This window comes from Lepidothrix coronata, unplaced genomic scaffold (genome assembly GCF_001604755.1).
Source record: "Lepidothrix coronata isolate B3197 unplaced genomic scaffold, Lepidothrix_coronata-1.0 Scaffold5, whole genome shotgun sequence".
NCBI classification, from domain to species: domain Eukaryota; kingdom Metazoa; phylum Chordata; class Aves; order Passeriformes; family Pipridae; genus Lepidothrix; species Lepidothrix coronata.
Window position 1 is genome coordinate 2,339,701 of NW_016690185.1, and position 25,335 is coordinate 2,365,035.

At 40.2% G+C, this 25,335-nt stretch overlaps 1 protein-coding gene across 1 annotated transcript in view; it reads left to right on the top strand.

Annotated features, from left to right (window-relative positions):
• The first annotated feature begins 2,314 nt into the window (after positions 1–2,314).
• Positions 2,315–25,335, top strand: part of SLC16A10 (solute carrier family 16 member 10) — a 64,814-nt gene continuing 41,793 nt past the window's right edge. Inside the window, exon 1 of the mRNA XM_017828961.1 lies at positions 2,315–2,910. Within this exon, the coding sequence (XP_017684450.1) occupies positions 2,544–2,910 (367 nt within the window). The 5' untranslated portion in view covers positions 2,315–2,543. The remainder of the gene's footprint in view (positions 2,911–25,335) is intronic.

Below are 25,335 nucleotides of genomic sequence, written 5' to 3' on the forward strand. Positions count from 1 at the left end.
TCTCTCTGTTTGCCATTGGTTTCATGATTCATTTTCATTGCTTATAACAACAATTTAGCTAAAACAGATACCGTTACCTGTATACAAGGTATATCTTTTATAACTCTAACCTCTTTATTTTCACAGGTTTTTATGACAATTACCTGTGAAAATAAAGAGGTTAGAGTTATAAAAAAAAAAAAAGATCCAATCTTGGATTCTGCCTTTGCCTATTCTTACGCAACCGAAAGTTTAATTAAGTTAATCATTGCTGGCAAAAGTAATGAAGATTGATTCAAAAAAAGGTTTTCTCTATCACAACTGTTCAAAAAATGTTAGATTGGGGTGGGGAAAATTATTGTAAGAAAGCTCTACAGATCTGGAAAACAGCCTCTGTACAAAGACTTACTGGAGAATGTGAAGTGTTAACTTTTGCATGTTAAATTGCTTATGAAGTAGATTGAGCGTAGTTAAGCTTGGGGATTTTCATAACCATTAAAACTTGTTTCTTGGGGGAACAGATGTGTTTTTCAATGGTCAGCCAAGTGTTCTCTCTTTGCTTTGACAATTGTTATGTATTTCATACAGCTAGATTGTGTTTTGTTATAGGCTTTTATGTTTTCCATATTCTACTGCTGTTGTACGTGTACATGTAATGTTTTTATGTTTAATTCAGATGCACATAGGCAACAAGACAAATGGAGTATGCAGCAAGATTAGTGCATCTATAAAATGCACTTCATTGTAATCATAAATGTGTTTGTAAACTTTTTAAAAAAGTAACTTATTTTAAAGCAAATGCGAACACACTAATCATGCAAAATTAAAAATCCAAAGGTCAATATTGTTCTAAAAGCTAACACCTGCTCAATGTACATTACACAGGCTTTCATTACCCTGTTACATGGTTTTCTTTCTTTAGCTGCTACGTTTCACGTGGAGAGTGACCGAGTAATGTGTGCAGAACAAGAAGACACGGTCTTATGGATCTGTGCTTTATTTTGGACTAAGTTTTTTTTACCCGTGTGGCCACTGGTAGGTATAGGATGGAGAAGGCGATTCAGGGTCAAAAAAAGGAGGAAGAGGCTTTAACAGGCAGGCAAAGGAGTTGCATGGTGCAGATGATATAGCAGTAACAGCCCAGGTTCTGAGGGAAAAAGTCGGGATAGTGTGCAAGAGCAAGAGGCTGCTTTGAGCAACCCAGGTTTCACAGGGAAGGACGAAGCATCCAGATTTATTCTGCTGATTTTCTTTGAAGAAGCTGCTCTTCCCCATCAAGCCCAAACTGCTTAAAACATAAGTAGCTGCCAAATGCCGGAACAGATGTGCAGCTGAAAGCTTGGAAGCAAGATCATGGGTCAAAAAGCTTGTCATCTAACACTTCAGACCTCTCCTTTCCCTATCCTCTTACTTTACTGGCTGTGGGAAAGAAAGGTCAAGAGTTGATGCCTCTGTGCAAATGGAGAAGCATGCCATGAGGTGTGCAAGAGCAGTATTTTCTCTTCCTTTGTATACAGAGAGTATTTTCCCTGCTTTTAAACAGAGATGACAAACGAAGAGATGCTGTTCCCCCACGGCCCCCTCTGGCACAGGGTGGCCCAAGGAGAGGTGGACAGCTGTCCAGGAGGACAGCGGATGCCCCGAGGGCCCCGAGCCCCCTGCCGGGGCTGGCAGCCTTCCCCTCGGGAAGGAGGGTGGACGATGGAGCTCCCCGGAGGCCCAAGAGCGCCGGGCAGGGCCGAGCGCCAACTGTCATCGCGTGCGTGTGTGTCTGTGTGTGTGGCGGGGTGTGCGCATTTTGGGGCGGTTTCTCTTTACTTGGTTGTTGTTTGCAAACAGCCGGGGCGGGAGTTTCAGACTTTCCCCTCTCAGCTCGGTCGGCTGCAGCTGCCCTGCCTCGTGGGAAGCGGGCTCGGCCTGGGAACGGGGCCAGGGGCTTGTTTACCGCCCTGCCCGCCGAGGTACCTGTGTGCGGGCTCGGGGCGCTCGCTCGCCCGCCCGCCCGCCCGCCCGCCCGCCTCCTGCCTCCCTCCTCCCGCCCAGCGCCCGCGGCGGCCGCTAACCGCTGACTTCCAGCCTCGCCCCCCTCTTCCTCGATTCCCCTCTCCGAACGGCCACAGCAGGAGCTCTTATCGCCGCCGCCGCTGACACGGCGCGGTCCCGCCCCGCTCCACCCCCTCCGCCGGAGAGGCAGAGCTGGAGGGCGGGGGGGGGGAAGGAGGGTTGGCGAGGCGCGTGGCTTCGCCTCCCTTCCCCTTGCCCCCCTCCCGTCCCGCCTCCCGTCCCGCGGCCAATCGGCGCGGAGGGAAGCGCTCGTGCCGCTTACGCCCCCAGGGGAGCCCCCCTTTTAAAATAAAGCGGCGGCGGCACGGCGGGAACAGGCTGGGTGTGTTCTGTGGGGTGGCCTCGCCTCGTTAGGTCTCGCACATCGACGGCCGGACACATAGACGGGGCGCCGCAGGATGCCCGCGGTGAGGAGGTGAGGCAGGCGGGGGACGAAAGGTCGTGAAGAGAAGGAGGAAGGCGGGAGCGGCGCGCCTGAGGGTCTCTTGCCCGCTCCGAGGATGGCGCCGGTGAGCGAGCAGCTGGAGCCTCAGGGTGCGGAGGGGGACCCCGCCGCCGCGCCCCCCCTACCCGGCCCATCGGCGGCTGAGGAGCCGCGGCGAGAGAACGGTAGCGAGTGGCGCCCCGGGACCGGCGAGAGTAGGGCCCAGCCCCGGGCGGCGGCGGAGGCCCCCGGGGGCGCGGGCTGCCCCGGGAGCGCGGCTGCGCCGGAGCCCCCCGAGGGCGGCTGGGGCTGGGTGGTGATGCTGGCCGCCATGTGGTGCAACGGCGCCGTCTTCGGCATCCAGAACTCGTGCGGGGTCCTCTTCGTCTCCATGCTCCAGCTCTTCGGCGGCAGCGAGGACAAGCAGATGGCCTTCAAAACAGGTGAGAGGCGGCCGGGAGAGGGGTCGGCGTCGCTTACAGCCCGTTCCGCCACGGGCCTTCCCCGCCCCCAGCCCGAGCGCAGGAGGCGTCCCGGCCGGGGCTCTTGCTGCTGGCGGTGCCGCCGCCCCGCGGTCGGTGTCCGAGCCCCGCGGGGCTCTCGGGGCCGGCCGCGGGCAGCGAGACCCCTCGGCAGGGGCGTGAGGGCCGGGCGGAGCCTGCCCGTGCCCCGCCGCAAGCACGTGGGGCTGGGCTGAGGCTCTCGGAAACGCTCCTTTCATCGGGGGCAGGAGAAGCTGCTCTCGCCTCCCGGCGAAGGTGCGCGCTCGCAGCCGTGGCCCCGAGGCAGTGCCGGGGGCAGCAAGATCCGGGCATATCAGGGGAGAAGCTGCAGGGAGAGAAGCAGGTGTACTCTGGCTTCTTCCGCAGCTGTATCTTTGTGTCTGTCATCGTGCATTGTTGGGAAGAGTGCACGCTCCCGGTCCCAGAAATCTTTAATCCCCTGCCCTCGTGAGCCTAATGGTTAGTCTAAATGGTTAATTAATAGTGGGGTATAGTGGCACTTAAAACACTTAAAAAATGGTCTTAACAGTTGCTAAAAAGAGCATGTCAATGTGCAGATTTACTGCTGTAACCAATATCACAAAACTCATGAGTAAAATTAATGGTGTTTACTCGACTTTAAAGACCTTAACAGTACTATCACAATCAAATATCCACTCTGCCATTACTGATCTAAATCACTCTGGACACATAAGTATCAATTAGTTCAAAGGTGAGCATAAATTCTATTTTATTTTACGTAAGTTTTCTTCGGAATGTGTCTTGTGCTTTGACTTTGCAAGCTGAGGAAATGCAGTTTTTGGATCTTGCAATAATAACAAATTAGTAGCTATAATAATTTATTATAGTAAATAAAGTTGGCTTATTTAAAAGGTAGCTTCATTTAAACTATTAAAAATGAAATATTAAAAGAGCAAATGTTGGCTTTTATGTTTTTGTTCCTTTCTAAAAAAAAAAAAGTGTTCCAGGTAGTAGTCTTGCAGAGGTGGAAGCCTTCTAGGAAACTTACTACTTAGTAGGTGATACAGATCTTTAAAAGAGTTTTGAAATTTATGTCTTCCTTAATACTGGGATAAGTGGGCCTAAAGTTGAGATGTAGGAAACAAAGAGGCTAATTTTCCTCCCCCAGCTTAATAACAATATTTTTGGCTGAAGTAGAAAACCAAGGCGGGTGTTTCTACTGAAGTAGGAAAGCTGGAAAGCTGTGGTGGAGCATTAAGTGATGTGTTCTCCAGCATTTGAACTGTTTATGGTGATATAGAAGGTGTATCCCTCAGTGTCCTTGAGCTATAAAGATGAGACGCTACATCTACACGTCAGGTATGGCAGTGTCTGCTTTGCAGCTGGGAAATTCATATCCAGAAGTAGGTGTCTGGGCTCCTTAGCCTGCACAGGAGAAGAAAGAGGTTCAGAGAAGGTGCTGTGAACATTTGCATACTGACCTGGGAGTCCCTGGCCAGTCAGAAATGCAGAAGCAAATGAGTGGCTGATACTCTCTCTGTTCATGATGCAGAGGTGTAATTGCTTTTTCTGGTTCTGTAGTAACAACCTCTCAAAACTGTTGTCATGTACTTAAAAAAAGTCTTTAAGTACTAGTGCAGTAGTCAAAATAATCCACAAGAGACAGATTGAAACTATTATGTTTTACCTTCCAGAAGAGTAGTTGCACCACTGGTGTTTGAGTGAGGCGAGATTGTGGGTGTGCTCCACCCATGTTTTTGAAAATTTGCCCAATTGAAGAAAAGAGTGTGGGGGGGTAATGGGAACTGGCTTTAAAGCCTAGATCTTTTGCATCCTGCTTAGAAGAGCAGAAAGAGTCCTGGATGGAGCCAGCACCTCCTGCATTGCTTTTTAAGTGATCTGAAAAACAAAACCAACCAGCTGCAGCTGCAGTTTGTTTTGCTCCATCAGATGTGCTCTGGTTTGGGTAATGCAGAAGACACTATTTTTGCCTTTTTTTTTTTTAAACTCAAGTTGGTTTAAGTTGGGGGAAATACCATGAGATAGCTGCCTTGGCTAGACGACTTGTATGCATGTGAAGGAGGACTGCAAATTAAAAAAAAAAGGAGTCTCCTGTGAACAGCAGATAAAAAGGTGTCCTTGCTTTCAATGCCTAAAAGTACCTTGATGAGTCGGGGGCACTGCAAGAGCTAAGCAGCAGCTGTCAGAGAGAGCTTTTTGTTTCTTAATGTTGAGCCTCATTGGCTAGTAACTGCTATTTTTTTCTTGTCTTGTAGAGATAGGACCAAATGTGAACTGAATTAAAATCCTCATACAATATTTAGCTTGCCAAAAGGGGGAGCTATGATCAGGATGGCCAATTGCGCTTAGTGTAATGTAGCTCTTATTGAACACTGATAGATTAGCTGGCACTGGTGTAGAAAGAAAAAGAATGACTAATGGAAAAAGTTACTATTTAGTGTTGGAGAAAACTCTAACCTGATTATTCCCATTATATTGATTATAGTACTTAATCTAGTTGGGTTTTTTGTTTGTTTGTTTATTTTTTTGTGCTAGGACTAATTGCTACCAAAATCTGGGAGTGGAAACTGCATTTGGGTTAGATTTAGTGAGTTGGAAAACTGGAATTTGTAGTGAATTGCTGTGTGGTTTTGTTTTTTTTTAATAGTCTAATTCTTCTGAAAAAATTTTTTTTTTTTAAATCTAAAATGCTGATTTTTGAGAGGTGTGAATATTCCAGGTAATTTCTTCAGGGATCCCAGGTGTCTGTTTCATCTCACTTTTGATCCAGAGTACCACAGAATTCAGATTTTCTTTTTTTCTTTTAAGTTCCAGGATTACTTAGCCTCTGCCATAAGCACATGTTTGCCAGAGGTTTCTGTGTGCCTACTCTTTTGGGACTAGTCAGTAGTTGTCTCTTGCTTGTTTTTCTCAAAAATAGGAATTAAGTAGGTTAGAGTATGTGCTGGTTTTGTTATCTCTTAATAGCATTTTGTAATATCTTAAAAATGTATGCCTATTTCTTCGTGTAAGGCAAAATGGGATGACATTAAGTATCATAGTCTGTGCTATTTTTATTAGTTTTAGTAGATGGATGGATATTTATCAGTATGAAAGGCAAAAAGGGAGGAGGCAGAATGGAGTAGGATGTAGTCAAGAAGTGACTCTGCCTTGTAGATGAGAAGTGGAAGGAACCAAAAGTACAGGCAAGGCAGCAGGGCCATTTCCAAAATGCAGCATCAGCACTGGATGTGTGAGGTAAATAACTATAATTAAGATTGTTGCAGGATTTAGGAGCAACAATGGAAAAACCTGTGCTGTGAATAATAGAGGGTTCACAAATGTCTTCAAGGAGCACCTTGTTATAATTATTTTTTATGTAAAAATTTGAACATAACTAGTATACAATATTTTGGTATTCTGTTAGTAAAAAGCTCACTTCCTTGCTCATGTAGTGCACTATATAAGCAAATCTATTGTTTCCTTGGGTAGCTACTTTTTTGTTCAAAAGCTAATTGATGTACAGCTGCAGAAGAGGAAAAGCCCCCAATATAAGTATAAAACTTCTAGAAAGGTGTGCCTGAAGTCTCAGGAAACTACTCTGTTCATTGTTTATAGCTCATTGTGTTTGAGGAACAAGTTGGGTGGAAAAAACCCATGTCAATGAAATACAGGACGCTCTTGGCCCTTGGAAATAGAGCAGACCTAGTGGGCCTCAAGTGCTCAAGTGCAATTGTAGCCTAATCATCCTTGAAGGGAAGGGATCAGGTTCTGGGACCATTCCAGGCTCTGGCAGGAAAAATGCTGGGTTCCTTTCCCTGTTGGAGTTGCCACATGGGGATGAGGAGCACTGAGCCAGTCCCATTGTTATCTAAGTTAGGGATCTGTGTGTGAGTCCCATCTAGTCTTGTGTTGTGCTGTCTTCATAGATGCCTCTACTGTACAGGGTTTTGTGTGTGTATGTACACATACCTATTTTCAAAAGGGAAGTAAATACTCTGATACTAGTGGCAACAGAGATAAAAAGGCTAGGTTTCAGTTTAAAAAAAAGTTAGATAAAACTCGTTTAATTGCTCCTTGTTCTATAATTTACAATGCCGGTTCTGTAATTCCCCTGGATTATTATCTCATATGTCTGGAGCGCTTCTCTTGAACTCTTGATAAGTTGTCTGCAGACTGATTAGCCTTGAGTCTGATAGTTAGGTTGGTTTTTTTGTGTTTTTTTTTTTTCTCATCTTGAATTCACGTTTGTTAGATCATTTTATTTCCAGGTGCAGGTTAACTTGCAAAAAGTTGTTTAGTTAGGGAGAATACTCTTCCTAATGTGTCTGAAAGCTGGTTACCGGTTTATTTTTGTGGGTTTCTTAAGAGGCAGTACTTTCATTTCTCTCTAAAGACAGCTGGCTATTGCCACCACTCTGCATTAAATTCACATGCCTCAAGTTATTAGCTTTGGTGTGCTGCCTGTCAGACAAAAACTGTATCCTCTAAAATCAACTTCATACAAATCCATTGAAATGCTAAGTTTTTACCGTACTTTATTCATAACAGTTTTGTTCCATGTGAAATACTTTTCATACTTTCAATGTTACTTCTTTGTCTTCGTCTCTGCTCCTATAAGCTTCTGTAATGTAGAGAAGAAAGGTACTGTGTCATGTTACAAAATGAGGCTTTGCTGTTTTCTGGCATGAATGATGTACTATGATAACATTGTGCTGTCTAGTTTGCATTATTTACATAACCTAATGTTTTTCTTGCTACTTATTATTAGTACCTGCAGCCAGTGAAGCTTAGTTGACTTTGAAGTTTTCCAGTGTGCATTGCTCCTTGCTCTTCAACCTTGTTTTGTTTAATTGATCCCTGTAATCTGTTCAGTGTCATCTTATTCATCCATTTTGGCTGCCATTCTTTGAGGTTTCTCAACTCCCTTCCTCATTTTGAGTTGGCCTAAATAACTGCTGTCTAAAGGAGAAGTTAGTAAAATGTGTGTGTTTATTAATAGACCTTTTTCTTGGACTTAGCTAGATGTACCAGGGCTTAGTGTTTGCCTATCTATAAAGATGATTTCATTTTTCAGCGCAGTCTGCTTTGTGTCCAGACACTTTAAGTTTCTTGATAATGTTCTCTCTCTTATCATGATTTCTTTAGCCTCCTTAGATGGGTACTGTTAAAAGCCATCTTGAAGTTTAAATGTAATGGTCTTTTTTTTGTGTGTGTGTGTGAAGAAACAGTAGATTGTTCTTGAACTATTATAGCACAACTTGTCTACTTACTCTTTTAGCAAGTTTGAGTTAATTCAGTAATTAGAAATACGAACAAAATGGGTAAGATTGTGGCCTTTCTGCCTGGAGCAATGTCTATTAGAGCAGGCTGCTGAGGACCTCACCCAGGGAGGTTTTAACCATCTACAAGGATGGAGACTCCACAGGCTCTGAGGGTTATCTGTGCAAGTGTTTGACCACCCTCACAGTAAAGAAGATTTTTCTTACCTTTAAATGGAATTTTCTGTACTGCAATTTGTGCCCTTTGGCTCTTGCTTCTTGAGAAGAGTTTGACTCAGTCTTTTTTAATTTCCTCTCATCAGATATTTATGCATGCTGGTAAAATTGCTGTCCCTCCTCCCAGCATTTTCTTGAACCTAACCAACTCCACCTCTCTCAGCCTCTCACCGTGTGTCAGATGCTTCAGTGCCCTTCTCATTTTTGCAGTCCTTTGCTGGATTCACAGTAATAAGAAGACTACCTGCTCCACCTTTGGCGTAGTTGGGGGTTCAGACTCTTGAAGCTTGAGGATCTCAGAGAAGGTAAAGTCAATCTCTTGCCACCTCCAGTGCTGTGCAGTGTTCTGACCCCCTCCCACGTTTCCTTCACCTGGTAACACAAGCATACGCCTCCTTAGGCATCTGAGTGCCTGCCTGCCTCAGTGGGGAGCCACAGACCTGCTCCATGCATCCTTCCTGAGGAGCACAGTCTGAGTTGGGACCTATGATGTCATGGGGGACATTTGCTGCAGTGTGTGCTGGGGAGTGTGCCCTGTGGCAGCACCACTGGTGAGCGAGTGTTGGCTGCTCTGAGAAGAGCAGCTGGTCCCCTTTGCTATGCCCTGTTGTTGGCCAGCTGCCTTGGCTCTGCTGTTGGAGCTGTGCTCTAGGTCAGCCCCTTCATGATATGAGGGCTCAGCAGTCATATGGAACTTAGTATTTAATGTTTTCTGAATTTTATATACATATTACCCACCGTTTGAAGAGCCACATACAGATAATCTTAGCTGAGGAACTCAGTGGCAGTTCAGATTTAGCTGTAGCATTGTTGTTGCTTGGAGACTATCCTAATCTGTGTTTCAGTTCCTCATTTCTAAATTTGTGGATTAATTTATTAATACATTTGGGAATTAGTATTTGATCAGTCACATAAACATTTTCAATAAACATTGATCTGTAATGCTCAGCAAGTAATTACCCAATTTGAAATGGCTTCTGCTCTGTGAACTCCATGGAAGGAGATGCACTGATTACTTGCATCCAAGCTAATGCAGCGCTTATAAAGTAGCTGGTTGACATTAGAATAGTCAATTCCTTCATTATGTGAAGGAATTATATAGGTTGTTTCTTATATTTTCATATATATTTGGTATATTCTTTCATTTTGTGAACAAACAAACAATGCAGACTTAGACTACTGCAGTTCAATCTTCAGCAAACATGTACAGGAAGGACAATTCTATGAGAAAACATTCTCTTGTGATCTTACACTATCTGTTTTAGTTCCAGAGATCTAATTTATTACAATAACAGCAGCTCTGGTTTATATCTTGCTGTTAATTTTCATGGGAACTGGACAGGAATGACTGGTTTTAATAGCTAAGTTAGAGTAGCAGTCCTTTAGTAAGGATGGGACCAATTTAAAAATCATCAGTGTTAGTTCCCACACACAGGAAGGGATTACTGGGATGTTGAGCCCAGGCTCTTGCTATCAGCAGCATGTCTGTAATCCCATGGAACGCGGTCTCAGACTTGAAGTTGCAAAGCAACTTTTTTGTTCTCTTTTTCCTGAATAAGAGAAGTAGTGAGTTCTTTGGCTGTTTTATCTTTTGCAGTGTGCTTTGTACAGTAGAGCTGTATTTTATGTATATGTCCAAAGGAACTCAATAGTTTTTTTTTCTTTTGCATTTTTAAGAACACAGATAGGAAGACTAATAAGTAATTTAAAACATATTAGCTATTAATTTAATTCTCTTAGTTTCTAGCTATTGTCCTCTGGGAAGTTCTTTGTAAAATCATCAGTAAGGGTTGTCTTTTGGCTCCTGCTCTGGGTTTTAGCCATTTTTTCAAGATACTTCAATAAAAATGTTGCAAATAGAAAATGCATTGGGTAAATAAAAATAGTCTTTCTACTTCATTGTAAAGAAGTATCTTGATATCACATAATTTTAGCTGTATTTTGTCAATGCTCTAACTCTAAACAAGGATAATACACTATGGCATAATGTTCTAAATATATTGTGATCTTTAAGCTTTTGCAGTCTAGAAGGAATGAACAATCCTTTCTTTTGGAACGAAACATAGCTTTCATAGTTGCAAGTTCATTATATGAGACTAGGAACAGTGTTCTTGTGTATAAGGTAGGAAAGCTGCTCTTTTGCCAAAAAAAAAAGAATAAGAACAACCAAAAAACCAACACATCACTTAACTAAGGCAACAAAAAGAGATTGTTCTAATTAGACAAATCCTAGTTTTAGCACTTACTATATTGTGGTGAATGCTTAAGAACTCAATGCAAGAACAAAAGAGAAGGTTAGTATTCATTTAAAAAGTGATCTTGAGTGAGTGTTGAGATGGGCTGTATCTTTGTAGGCTTTTGTGCTGTCTCTCTAGAACTCCCTGTTGTCCTTGGACTGACTTTTGTGACTTTGTCTTGTCAATTTTCTATACCCAGGCATGTACTAGCCATGCTCATGTTAAGTTACTACTCAGTCTGCTCTAGACTGGAATCTGGATGACAGCTAAGGCACATAAAGAATGAACAGTTGAACAACAAAGACGTTGGTATAGAACAGAAACCAATTTGGTTTGTCCAAGCAGGCCTGTCAGAAGAGCTGGAAGCACTAAGTGTGCTTGGCCTGGGCTTACTTGGACAGTAACCTGATCCTATGTTATAATTAAACATGCTGGAGATGTGCTGGTTTGGAATAATCTCAATGGGTTGCACAGGTGAGACTGAAAGCCTACTTGTTGTCAGTTTGCTCCATGTTTAGCACATGTAGCAGTTTCATAGTGGTTTGATGTCAGCTTCTATGTAATGCTGCTTGTTTTTATGAGGGGGAAGAAGGTGTGGTAATGGTGTTTTACCTAAAGATGCTCTTAATCTCAAGCATGTGAGACTGAAATTGAGAAGCTGAGCTGTGGTGCATATTTTGGACATATCAGTGGTATGTGTCATGATTCAGAGTAACAGCCTTATTAGAAAGTTGATGTAGTGTTGCTAGATAATATTTTTTCAAATCTTGAGTGTGCTATTTATATGATGACTTTTGGGTTCTCATTCAATTTATTTATGAAAATACTGCCTGTGGCCCCTTGAGTTCATTGATTTAAGTTGTCCTGTGTGTGACAAAAATGAAGGTATGTACTTTAAACAAAGCCTTTATGGTTTTGGCACACGAAAAGGAATTTGAAATTGACCTTTGTTCTTTTGTAACTTAAAGTAATTTCCTACCTTTGAAATATTTATGTAGCTTATGCGCATCAAAACCCAACCTTGCATTCCAGACTTGAAAGAAATTAGGACTCTCAGCTTATAGTTTCTGACACAGCTGGGTTCTGGCAGTGATCTAGAAAATTAAATCAACACTAGGGAGTCTTCTGGAAGCTTAAATAAATTGTGCAACCCTGGGATGTATTTTATAATCCTATCAGAGTAACCCCATTTTTTACAGATTGAAACATGAAGCATTAACAGCTTTTTATACCTCTCTATGTATCAAAGTATTTTGTTAATGGTGCAGCAGTTTAATGAATGTTTAGTTTCATGCAGTGAAATCACTGACCCTTGAAGATGTGTGTTGGGGGGACTGGGATAGAATTGGGTGGATTACTGGGATGGCTGGAATAGAACTGCACAAAATCAGTATGGACAATATTATTCTTTGCATAGTCAGATGTTTAGTCAGAATGACCCAACTCTGGTGTTCTGAATTTTTATTGCTTTTTCTGATATCAGGCAAAGAAAACAGTATGTTGCATGCAATTTGTGCTCTCTCATGCTGTGTTATTGATCTTTTGTATATGTGGTATAAGGCATTTAACTTAATGTATGTTATGTGATACAGGTTCAGTCTCAGCATCAAGGTCTGTGACAACAACTGTATACTGTATTAATAATTTTTTTAGATGAACATGTATTATTTCAGCAATTGGTCAAAATTTTAAAATATTTTAAAAATAATTTAACTGTATTTATTAAGGATAATTGGGAGAATACAGGTAGGGAAAGGTGGATATCCTACAAACTACTCTGCTGCTTGTTCTTTGGGACACTGTCAATGCTACTTCTGAGCATTTGAGATTTCTTTTCTGGTTTATGCAGTGTCCCACCTACCAGCATTCTAAGTATGTATTTTCCTGATCATAGATAAGTGAGGTGCTATAAACAGTAATTTAAAAGCCAGGTGAAAAATTCTATCATTTTGTTAAAATTGCCTGCATCTGGACCTATGTGGTTGTTCTGGAGTTTCAAACAAAAAGGATATGGATTCTTAATGTGAGAAGGATTAGAATGGAAAGGATAGAAGCTTCATTTCAATATGAAAATTTGCTGCAAGTTTTATATTGTCTTCTGAAGGTGATCAATCTTAGCATGTCTCACAGTTTCCTGTTTATAAGCAGTTTGGATTCTGTGGAAGCTTTGAGTGCCATTTCTTTGGGATATGATATCTGCCAGCTGAGATGCTGATTGCTGCTCAGTGTTTACTGTGCAGAAGATGTGGGTATTACAAACAGTATTCTTAGAATGAAAGGATTTCCATTATTTTTATCAAGACATTGCTTTACAACAAAATGTTAGATCTCTGCTTTCCTTGAGCTTTTGCAGAGCTCTATAGAGAGTGCTGTGTGAACTGTTCTGGGATTCTTCTTCAACACACCTTTTTGGTTTTTTGGAAGAGAATAATTTCTGTGACTACAACAGCACAGCTTCATCACATTGCCTTAGAACCTGGTTACTGCTTTTCTTTTTTGTGTTAAACTAAAATCTGAAGTACAGGGGCTCAGTGGACTCTAACAGATAATTAGGAGTGGTCGTATTTAGAAATTAGAATTAACAGTTTAGAAATGAGTACTAACAGTAATGTGAATAAGGTGACTAGGCTTGTGACTCTCTGGCTGGTGTGATTGTAGCTGATCAGTGGATTTATTGGGTCTTATCAGAAATTAAGTAAATCATGCTTTTTTTTTTTTTTTTTTTTTTTACATTTTAAGACCTTAAATGCTACTTTGACCACACAGTTTTTAATACTGTTTCCTGTGCTGTGCACCATTGATGATTCTGATAAAATACGTTACCATGATTGATTCTTAACTATACAACTATTTCCCATTCTAAAGCTTAAGATTCATCTTTTCATTTTACTCTGCATCCTGCTTAATATATAAGTAACATATAGGTCAAATATATATAAAATTAACATGTCATAAAATCCATAAACCTTTCAACTAGAGTGGGGGAGAGAGGTTGCCCCTTAGCAACCACTATCTTGTCTATACCTTACTTGTTTCCTAACAAGCTACAGACCCTGTAGAGTCTGTAGACTATTTTTACAAAAGGCAGTGGGTTTACTCTGCAATGTAGAACCCTCCATTACAGAATCATAGGATATCCTGAGTCTGAAGGGACCTACAAGGATTATCAAAGTCCAGTTCCTGGGCCTGCACAGAACAGCCCCAAGAATAACACCATGTGCCTGAGAGCATTGTCCAAACACTTCTTGAACTCTGTCAGGCTTGGCGCTGTGACCACTTCCCTGGGGAGCCTGTTGCAATGCTCAACCACCCTCTGGGTGCCCGCCCCTCTTCTTCCCCTCATGAGGAAGTTGTAGACTGCCATGACGTCTCCCCTTGGTCTTCTCTTCTCCAGGCTGAACAAACCAAGTGACCTCGGTGTCTCCTCATGTGGCTTCCACTCTAGACTCTCTATCACCTTCGTAGCCCTCCTTTGGATGTGCTCTAATAGCTTTAGACCCTTCTTATATTGTGACACCCAAAACTGCATACAGAACTTGAGATGAGGCTGCACCAGTGCAGAGCAAAGCGGGACAATCACCTCCCTTGACTGCGTGGCAGTGCTGTGCTTGATGCACCCCAGGATATGATTTGCCCTTGAGTTTGTAAGCTCTGCTTTTTCTTAACTTTAGGTTTCCTGACAGACAACTCACGAGGGTCATAAAGTAATTGTTTTTTTTTTTCCTCAGGCCATTTCTGCCAGAATTACCACATATCTTTGTGCAAAACTCATAGCTTGGGAGTGTGATGAATTAATTTTAAGGTAATCTTGCCACTAAGTGTGAAATTGTATAATGAATAAAATCCTTTTTTCTTGAATAAGTGCCTGTAGTGGCCAATGTTTTAGTGAAATGTTGTGTAGCTTTGTGTAAAACATCAGTTGAATTGTGTGATTAAGGGTTTGTGATTGGGGGAGTACATGAATGTTTAGTGGGAATCTAAGAGATGGTTAAAGAATGGTTTAGCAGTATTTACATAAAAGTAGTTGAAATAAGGGGAGTTTAGGACTAGTGTAAATGCAGAGGAAGGAAGAAGGAGCCTCCACCTATTGTTAGGCCTGGTGAAAGAGATCAAAGGTAAAATCAATCTGCTTATTTTAAAAGTGGGACATCTTGTTAAGCTTAGTGAGAATGCTGCATCCACACAGATTTATTTGCTTTTTTGTGTACGGACTTGCCTTTTAAATTGACTGTACTGCTTCTGATTACAGCTATGCTTTGCTGTTAACATTGTTATTTGCTTTAGCAGTTACTGTTTGTCTTTAGCTACTGTGTCCATTTTTTATGAAGTAACTTCACAATTGAAAAGCTTCTTTCTGTGCAGTTGGTTTAGCTTAGGATGGGCACATGTCCTTTGAAGTTCAGTGAGTCATGAATTTCAGTTTAGTGTAAGACAAGGATATCACTGTTTTATGGTAGAAAACAGTACCATGGGCTTTTAGAGCTGATCTGTTCATATGCTTGACTCAATTTAAGGATTATCAGTTTGAAGTATTATAGTTACATTTTTGCCCTCAGTAGTTATATCTGGCATGTGTTAAAATATTAAATGGGCAAACTATATATAGTTGTTCCCCTCTGTACCTTTTTTCCTGTTTTTATCTGGGTCACTATGGGAGTGCTGAAGCAAATGTGATTATCAGAGGGTTTTTTTATGTTCTGAAAGGCACGATATATACTGAGGTGAGAGGCAGCCTTCCTAAATGGTACTGGTGCTGATCATTCTGTGATGCTTTGCATCACACTGTACCAGTAATGTGCATTTTGCATTCATTGGTGTTTTTTTTTCTTTTGCCTTGCTCTGCTTGTCTGTTTTGCTGCACTGGAATGTCGGGTGACATTTTCAGACAGTGATGTAAAATATACAAGGGTGATATTACACCTGGAGAGACCTGGCAAGGCATAGAATTCAACTGGCAGATTATAGCAGATGGAGATCTATTCAGTTCATTCAGTGGTGTGTGGAGAGTTACTCAGCTGGCCAGATGCAGGCTTTAACTTTAGGGTGGACTGAAACTCTGCAGTTTACCCTAGCTTTGCTGACTGGATCTCCAATGGCTCTAATGGGAGCTTTGACTCCGTATTCACATGGGCATCTACACTTGGGTCCTTTAATATGCTTTAACTTGGAAGTTGAATCCAACTCCAGGTGTCCTGTAGTTACCCTGGGCACAACAAAAAATACTGTCGTACACTTGTGTGTGCTACATCTGTATGGTCTTTGCTCTGACTAATAATATCCACTCTGATGTGCAGACCAGCGCATGCTACTTAGAGACCACACTTGCAAACCCAGTTAGTTGAATCTTTAGGAGGTTTATTGTCAAAGTTATCTTTCCTTTTGAAGGTTTATCAGAACCTGATAAGATCAATACAGAAAGCAATGCCCCATAGAACTCTTTGCTCTTGATGTAGTACGTAGTTAGGAATTTAGCTCTATTTGCCGAACTGTCTTCCATGTGATGTTATATGAGCTTCAGCTTCTAATTGCTCTAGAATTTACTTAATGGCATATAGAAAACAGGCTGATATACTGACTTTCTGTGGCCAACACTTTTGTATGATTCCATTCCTCAAAGCAAATGTAAATTCGTCTTGTATTTGGAATGCTTAAATTTGTTTATATAGCTCGCAGCAGTTAGACTGTAATTGTGGGTGCTGTGTTCTTTTGAATTATTTCCAAATATAAGGCAGTTATAGGCAGCTTTTCCCAGCATGATTGTGGCCAGTGGTTAGTTGATGAGCAAAGTTAGGCTACACAGAAGAAAAAAAAATCAATGTGAGAACATCAAGAAAGTTGAATCTTACCAGCCAGCAGTGGTAGACTTCTAAAGCGTGTTCTTGGAGACAAATTTTAGCTGCTTGGTGGTGTGATTTTTTTTTTTTTTTTTTTTTTTTTTTTTTTTTTTTTTACTCTCCTCCTCCCCTCTGTAACCTTTTTGTTTTCAGTTTTTGTCTTGGCAGGATTACAGAGGCCCTGGCATACACGGAGGCCAGACAGTGCTAGTCAGTTATGTCCTGTCTCTGGGAGATGGAGTTCATGCTGAGCACCACATTTGGTAGAAGTTGGAAGCTGTAAATTGCTTCCCTGAAATTTGTCATGGCAGGACCTAATGCTTTGCCAAAGTATCTGAGACATGCCAGTTGGTACCTGCCATTCAACACTTTCTTTTTTTTTAATTTAAAGTGTTGGCTGGGCTAATATGCTATTTGAGACTTTTGGTCGTATGTTAGTTATATCTCCTCAAGATCTCCAAATTTAATTTACAAGTATTTGGTTGGTTTTTAGGAGGAAACTGTCTAATAAGTAAATGATCTGACTAGGATTTAACTGGATATTACCAAATACAAGTGGAATCATTCTGGTAATGTTTTCTGATTCTAAGGAAAACACTTAAAACATTGTAGCGATTAAAACTTGAAAGTATTAGCTGTAACATAGAATTTGTAGTTACTTTTAGGTTATGTTGGTGTTACAGGTTAGATAGAACAATAATAGAAAAATTGAATCTGAAGGCTTAGACATTATTTATGCTTATCTCTTGATGTAAAAAGTCCTGATTATGATCACATTGGTACTCACTCTTATATATGCCAAATACAATTATTTCCTATATAATATATATATATATTTTTTTTTTTTTCACTTACTTAACTTGAACATTCTGCCTTTTTTTGTTCTGTAATGTTTTGGTTTCTCTGAAAATAGACCAGTTGCTATGAAAATAGGTTGTTGGAATAGCATGCTGCCTGGTTTTGGCTTAAACAGGCGTAGGCAACCAATGGCACTACTGTGGTTCTGCCTGTTAATGAAGGGCCACTTTCTTTTTTTCTTAGCAGTTATTATCTGTATGTGGGCAGCATCTGGAAAGGTCAGTGCTGTGCTATTAGAAAATGGCTCCAATGCTATTTTAGTTTTTTTTCTTAAGAATGTTATCTAGACAACTTATCTCAAGATTTTGCTGTGTTGTTGATCTTCAGCATCAAGATGTAAGGTCTCTGAGCTTTCAAACCAGAGAAGAAATGCAGGAAAATGGAAATGCTCTTCTGTTATTTTAATAGTTTTACTACTCTTATTACATTTACTTTTACATTTCTTATATTAAATGAGTTAAGATGTTCTCCACTTTTGATTGGAAAAGAGGGAAATGTAAAAGTAACACTTAATCCAATTAATGTATTTTCCTGCTCCGATTCATTGTGATGACTTAGAGCATCTGGTGGTAACTGAGCATGAGCTGCTTAAAGTCACAGAAACCCAATTCCCATTATTTCTGCTCATTGAAGGGAATAAATAAATTACCAGACACTAATCTTGGGATAATTGCTTGCTGAGCAGGAGATCTTAGCTTTTAAAGAAATTAGTTTTGTAAGTTTATGGAGCTGTCAGAACTAGTGAACTATTAAAAAAGGTTAACCACAAATGAACAGAAACCGAGTTTTCAGTCTTTTATTTGTAACTATAGCAGTTGAACTTTGCAGCATACAAATATATGCAGTGAAGATAGATATTTTCTTTTCCCCTATGCTGTGGTGTAGTCACAGCCAAAACTAGGACACCTTTATGAGTTTTACTGTAATTTATCAACTGAAGTTTAAGCTGGAGACTAAAATTTATGTCAATGTTTCTGGCAGTACAGAGTTAGGATATGTGTGCAGTAAGATACAGTATGTACTGCTGTTTTGAATGACCAAACCTTTGAGTTTGAAGTAATGGTTATTTTGGGTTGGCACTCTGATTTGGACATAGAGGAAGGCATGTGTTCTTTAGGTCTAGACAGTCTGCCCTGTGACATTACATGAATTTTCCTTATTCTCCTTTATTTGACATGACTTAGGCAGGTCAATATTCAAAATCCTTTTTTTGTTCTAAAATAACTGCGTGGCCTTGTGATTTATGTCTTTAGGGTTTTGGTATTTGAAAGTCATGCCCCTTGTTGCTGGTGGTCCTTATTCCTTTGCCTTTGGAGAGCAGCTTGAAAAAGGGGGTGTTAGGAGTCATCATTCATAGCTCCTGCTCAGCAGCCACCCTTGCTGCATTGACCTCACTGGAGTCTTCTTCTTTGCCTGGCAGCAGACTTCCTCCCCCACACATATCTGTAAGTATTCAGAGCCCACAAATAAGTAGATAAACAAGCCTCAAATACACCTAGATTTTTTTTTTTCCCCTGTAGAATAAAATGCCTAACATATTTTCAACACCTTCTATTTGCAGGATAACTAAGAAGTAATTTAAGTGGTTCCTGGATCTTGCTGGCCTGATGGGTATTTTCTATCTCTGTAGCTTGTTGCTATGGGCAGTTTATGCATTTTTTTTGAGGCTATAAAAATCTGTATTTGCCTCTGTGTCAAATTCCTGTTCTGTAGCTGGTCTTTACATATAACCGTATATGTTCATTCTGATTCTCTTATGCTGTTTATTATAATGTTTACTAGATTACATCTTTGATCAAAATTCCACAGGGATTCTGGCAAAGTGATGACAATACCCAGGTTAACTTGGATTAAGTACTCCGATTGGAAGTAATTGTTTCATGCAGTATGTTTTTTGTCTGTCAATGAGAACTGCAATTTTTTTCCTGTAGATAGTCTTTTCATTGTGGAATCTCTGCTTGAAACTTCCTCAATTTAAAGAAGTAGGCTTTACCTTACTCTTCTTCTGTTTATTTTAACTACTGTTGAAATATCAGGATGTAGCAGACTTGCCATATAAGGACACAATTATTAATATTCTTTAAGTTTAAAGTGATCTCAGTAAGTTATGTTTAACTTGTATTTAGAGGGGGCATGGAGGCTTCAGAGCACTCCTTCAGTTCATGTTCAGATATCATCCATGGGTTGGCAACAGTAGAAGTGTAAAAGCCATGTAGTGCCACAGGTACTTGCTTCAAATATATGATGTTTTAGTTTTGACACAAGCAGAAAACAGCATTTCCTTTTGCACACAGGGACTTCTATTGCTGAATGCACACACATACTTATAGGAAAGTACAAAAGCAGAATCAAACCCAGCCTGCTGTTTGCAGATTTGTTTCTGCCACAGCAGAGCCCTAGTGCTGCCTTTTTTTTTTTTTTAAGCTGTACACAGTAGAAATACATTCATCTAGGGGAAAAAAGTCAGTATTGTATGTATTTGTCATTGCAGATCTGAATTTTGATATTTAAAATATTAATTAAAATCAGATTTATTAAAAAATTCTTTAGTAGACTGATACAAAATGCAGAAGTGTGTGACTTCATATTTATGGGTCTTCTGTACCATGCACATGCAGTTGTTGTAGAAACAAGAAAATGGATTATTCTTGGCCCTTTCAGGTTAGGGACATCATACTATTCACAGTTTATCAGAAGCAGAGCAAATTGAACTGTGTTACGTTTTTCCCACCGTTGTCCTGGAGTTTGTGAGTACTTTAACTAGTATTTTGCTTTCCTGGGCTACTACTAGTAGAGACTTCCTTGATTTGGCATTTCCCAATGTCTTTTTAATGCTGATTTTGAGTTAATTAGAGTTGCTTTATAGCTTTCTCAAACACTTGAAAGTTTGTTTTAAACTGAGATGGCTCAAATTCTGAATTTTATGAAGAAGTTAGTTCTTCAAAAGTTCTGCAAAAGAATCTATACATATATTGTAGAATCACAGAATTGTTAAGGTTGGAAAAGACCTCTGAGATCAAGTCCAACCATTAACACAGCACTGCCAAGTCCACTAATGAACCATGTCTGTAAGCCCACATCCACATGTTTTTTGAACACTTACAGGGATGGTGATTCCACCACTTCCCTGGGCAGCCTTTTCCAAATGCCTGGCCATCTTTTTGGGGAAGAAATTTTTTCCTACTGTCCAGTTCCCAATATCCTCTCCTGGTACAACTTGAGGCCGTTTCCTTCTGTCCTGTGACTTCCTACCTGGGAGAGGAAATCAACCCCCACCTCAATACAAGCTTCTTGCAGGTTTTAACTTCTGAATGCAAATACAGACCACGACACAATAAGCAATGGTAGCTTTTATTTTGCACACAAATAACTGCCTACATCCCTGGGTGTGTGACTTACTGCTTTTTTTAAACAGGATTTGAGTTGTTGTGACTGAGTGGTTGTGTCAGTGTGCTCAGTGGCATGACTGGTTGAGAAAATAAACTAACTTGGTGCTAAACTTGATTATAAAGATTTTTGAATAAATAAATTCAACTTGTGTTTTTAAAAGTAGAATCTTCAGTGGTATGATAGCTCTCTTCCAAGAAGAATCAGGAGCTGCTGAAAGAAACATGTAATAGATTCTGTAATTTTCTGACAGAAATTTAATTATTAAAATTGAGATTATATTTATGATTATCAACTTAAGCTACTTGGGAACAAACCTCCAGGGTAAACTGAGGGATGTTTAATTTATCAAAATATATGGTTGTTATTTTTGTTGTATCTTCTATTTGTGTTTGGTAGCTATGGAGATGAGAAATTCATCACATAAAAATGTCCCAAAATCTCAATGCATGGACACTCCTATTAATTTGCAAGAAAGATCTATGACCTTTCCTTTCAAGTACGTTGGCTGTGGATTTTAGAGGAAATAGCTGTGCTTGTGAAAACTCTTCTAGCTGTGGTGTCTCTATTTGTAGAATTGCAGAGTAATAGTAGGCTGGGTAGGATCTCTGGAGACCGTCTTGTTCAACCCACTCTTCAGAACAAGTTCATTCAGATCAGGTTACTTGGCCCTTGTCAGGTTGGGTTCAGATAGAGATCTAATATTCTATCTTCTGTCTCTTGTGTAATAGCTGGGCCCCTTTGAGCAGTGTAGTTACACTTTCACTATCTTTTAGGTAGTTATAGATGTCAATAAGATCTGCACTGCTTGTGCCTCCCAAGCCTGTTCTTCAGGTTAAAAAAACCCAACTCTCCCAACCTTTCCTCCTATGTCAGGTGCTCCAACCCTCAGTCACTTTGGTGGCCTTCTCTTGCATTCAGTCTGATGCATCAATGTCTGTCTCTTGTTCTGGAGAGCAGAAAACTCAGTGCAGCCCAGATACAGCCTCATGAAAGTGGAATGCCCATGTCCCTCAGCCTGCTGGTAATGCTCCTGCTAATGTAACTTGGAGCGCAGTCAGTTTTTACTGCCGAAGGGCACTCTGCTGACTCAGATTCAACTTGTGGCCGTGGGCTCCCAGGTGTCCCTTTCTGCAAATCTGCTTTCTAAGCAATTGACCTGTGGTCTGTACTGGCTTTCATCCCCGGTGGAAGACTTTACATCTGCCTTTGAGTTCCTTCTGTTTGCTGTTGTCCTGTTTCTCAGCGTTGAGGTCCTTGCACATAGCAGCCCTTTCCCTCAGCAGATTAGTCATTCCTTCCAATGTTGTATCTGGTGCATGTGAAGTGTTTCTTTTCATACGTGTTATCTCTTGTAAAACCAGCTGTATGTTTTTAATGCTTAATGAAAGACTTTCAGACTTGAAATTATTTTAAGACAGTGTTCTGTATCCTATACTAGTAACTGATTAAAAAGTAATCCATCCTGCCATATACCTTCTCCCCTTTGGCCAGTCAGTGATTTTTGAACTTGGAGAGGCAGAAGTACAACTTATATCAATTTCTTTTTCGAAGGGCGCTTAATACCTGTGGACTTCAAAACACTCAGTTGGAGGGGATGCACAGTTAAATATTTTTTCTTAACATAATTCACTCTTCCTTGTGTTCTAAGTGTGCCTTCTGATAACTTTTGGGAGTCCCGTTTATGTCTGAGAAGTAAAAAAAGATTATTAGATCACCTGTATGTATTCTCTCTTAAAAAAAAAAATAAATCCCAAAACGAACAAAACCAACTAAACAAAAAAAATACCTTTCAGCTGCAGTCACCTGAATTGTGTTTTGAGATAAGGAGTTTTGTCTCTCAGCCCTTCTTCCTTTTCCAGGTGATTTGCAAAGATTGCCAAACAGCAGAGACTCAACAGGGATTCTTTCTGGATGTTGCTGGTAACTACTCTCTGTATGCTAATTTGACCTCTCCCTGTTTCTTTCACTCAGTTTATTCATACCTCCGAGGGCTTTTCTCATATCCAATGGAAACTTTGTTTTTTCTAAGAATCTTTTGTGATGGATGAACCCTTTGTTGAAAGCTGCTAGAACATTAAACTTACTTTGAATGGCATGTTACTTTAGCATATCCGGATAATTCTTAGTAAGTGATTATATCTAAACAGAGTTTTTTCTTAAATCTTTTTATTCAAAAGATGTTTAATTGCATGATTCATGATTGCTTGATGACAGATAAGTATTTAAAGCTGCTTTTAGGTGTGCAAAAGCTTATGATATTCAGCCCCTTTGAAGAAGCCTTGTATCAGAGGTAGTGACCTCCTCATTGTGGTGAAGAACTATTTCTGTCTTGTTTTATTGCTTTTTAGAAAAAAATTAGATGAGGGAGTACTCCTTAAAAACTAAGCCTTGTAAAAAAAATAATGTAATTCTCACTTCTTGTTCTAAGTTTTATTCTAGTTTTTCTAAGAAAATGCAGAAAACATACTTAAAAATATAAATTTGCTAGTCATGTACTGAAGAGCCTTTGTTCTTCTTGTGGAGTAGTTATATTTTTGCCATGTGGAAATGCTGGATTTTTTCCCCTCAAACAAGAACAAAAATGTTTTTTCCTATCTCCATTTTTTTCATAATACTTTTGTTGTATCTGGGTATATTAAAGCTATGAAAAGGGTAAGTATTCTTCTTAAAGCTCCTACCAGCCTCACCTAGAGGATATTTAGTTCTGATTGTCATGAAAACTATTATTTATGGTCACTAATGCTGAAGTGTATGGTGTCATCTGTTTGCCTTGGAAGGATTCTGTGAAGAAATTCTTTGATTGGGGGAGAGGGGCAACGAAGAAAGATACTTTCATGTCTTGTTCCTTGCAGGCTTTTTAAGAATAGGAATGACACAGTTTGATAGAAGCCATCCTGAGCATTAGCAGCTTGAGTGAATTTGTCTTCTGTCTTCTAAGGATCTGTCTACAGTTGTATTTATCAAGGGAAGATAAATACTTAAAAATAGCATTTTTATTTTGGGTCTTTTTTACTTTCAAGTTTCTGTAATTTCTTATATGAAGTCTGTAATATTCTTAAGAGTAAAATGGTTGTAGAACTACCATAATCCTTTGTTTTCATTATTGGATATGTTATTTTTTTTTTCTTTTAATTGAGTCACTTCAGATCTCCTGAAAGTAAAAGCATTGCCTCAAGCTAAGCATGATGTTGGCAGGAGCTGTGCAAACTTCTTTATGTTATTTTGCCAAAGAACCTCATTCTTGACCTGAAATATCCCTCCTGTTTCCAGCTGTGAGCTTCATGAACAAACACTGAATTTTGACAAGCTGATCATTATTCATGCAGAATAATTTATTAGATCAAATTCCTGTCCTAATTAGTCTCCCTTTGTTTTTTAACAAGCTCTACTTTTTTTTTTTGTTTTCACTTGTTTTCTTAACAACTCTTACTTTTTGCCAATTCCATTGGGTTGAGTAGGTAATCCTAAGAAATGGCTGAAGGATGCAAGTGACGTGGGACATTGCATTGTCTAGCTTAAATGGAAGGTTCCACGTGTAAGTTACTGTCTCAGAATGTATTAAAATGCAACATCCTTTTATTGGTGCATGGAATTACCTGAATTGATCTTTAAATTGTGATGTTCATAAGCCAGGAATACCCAGGGAGAGAATTAATTAAATTTAAAGCTTTAAATGAAGATTGAATTTGGAGTGGTTTGGCATTTTTTTTTCACAGTAAACTAGTGTTATATGCTATTTAGGAAAGCAAGAATTTCTCCTGCAACTTAGTCTTTCCCTCGGTCAAACAGTAGGAAATGTTGAGTCAGACATAAAATGGTTTGTACTAAGGCTAGTACATGTGGTTCCTTAATGTCTGAATGATACGTGGATGGAAGTTATGGACTGCTTCCCTTGTTGCTGTAGTATGATTCCCCCCCCCCCGCTTCTTACCTGTCCCATTCATCCTCTTCTATTTCCATGATGAATAATGTTGAAGCAAATCTCATAATGAGTCCTTTGAGGCTGGGAGGTGGTTTTTAAATGAAACAAACCAACCCAAAAACTCATACAAAACTCAACCAAACACCTGCCCCCCACACCAACATTGACACGTGCATACAAGTCATCTCTACATACCCAATATCCACTGTTGAGCAACCAGACCACATAGATGAATGAATCAAAGTGGCCTTGCTAGAAATCCTCCCAATGAAATGAGCGATGAAAGGTTCCTGCTATCAAATCCTCACGTCTGCTGGGTTTTCTTGGGTCAGCATTTGTGTGCTGAATTTGGATGTGACTTTGGTATCCTATGAGAGGTCACAGTGGCGAGAATTTCTTCATCCTGTTCCACCTCTGAGTCATTACTTAGATTAGGATTTACTCAGTCTTTTGAATCCCTTTCTTGGCTGCCTTCCATCTTCAACCCTGTTGTTTATCTTCCCACCATTATCTCTTAATGACTTAACCTATAGCTTGTCCCTTGCTTTACTGTAAATGTAGTCCCTGTTTTATTGACTTGGGAGCAGATATGGAGCTGTTAGAATCTTTTTGTTCCTATCCTGTCCTCCAAGAAATCTCTCTAGTCTTCTTTCTCTCCTTTTTCT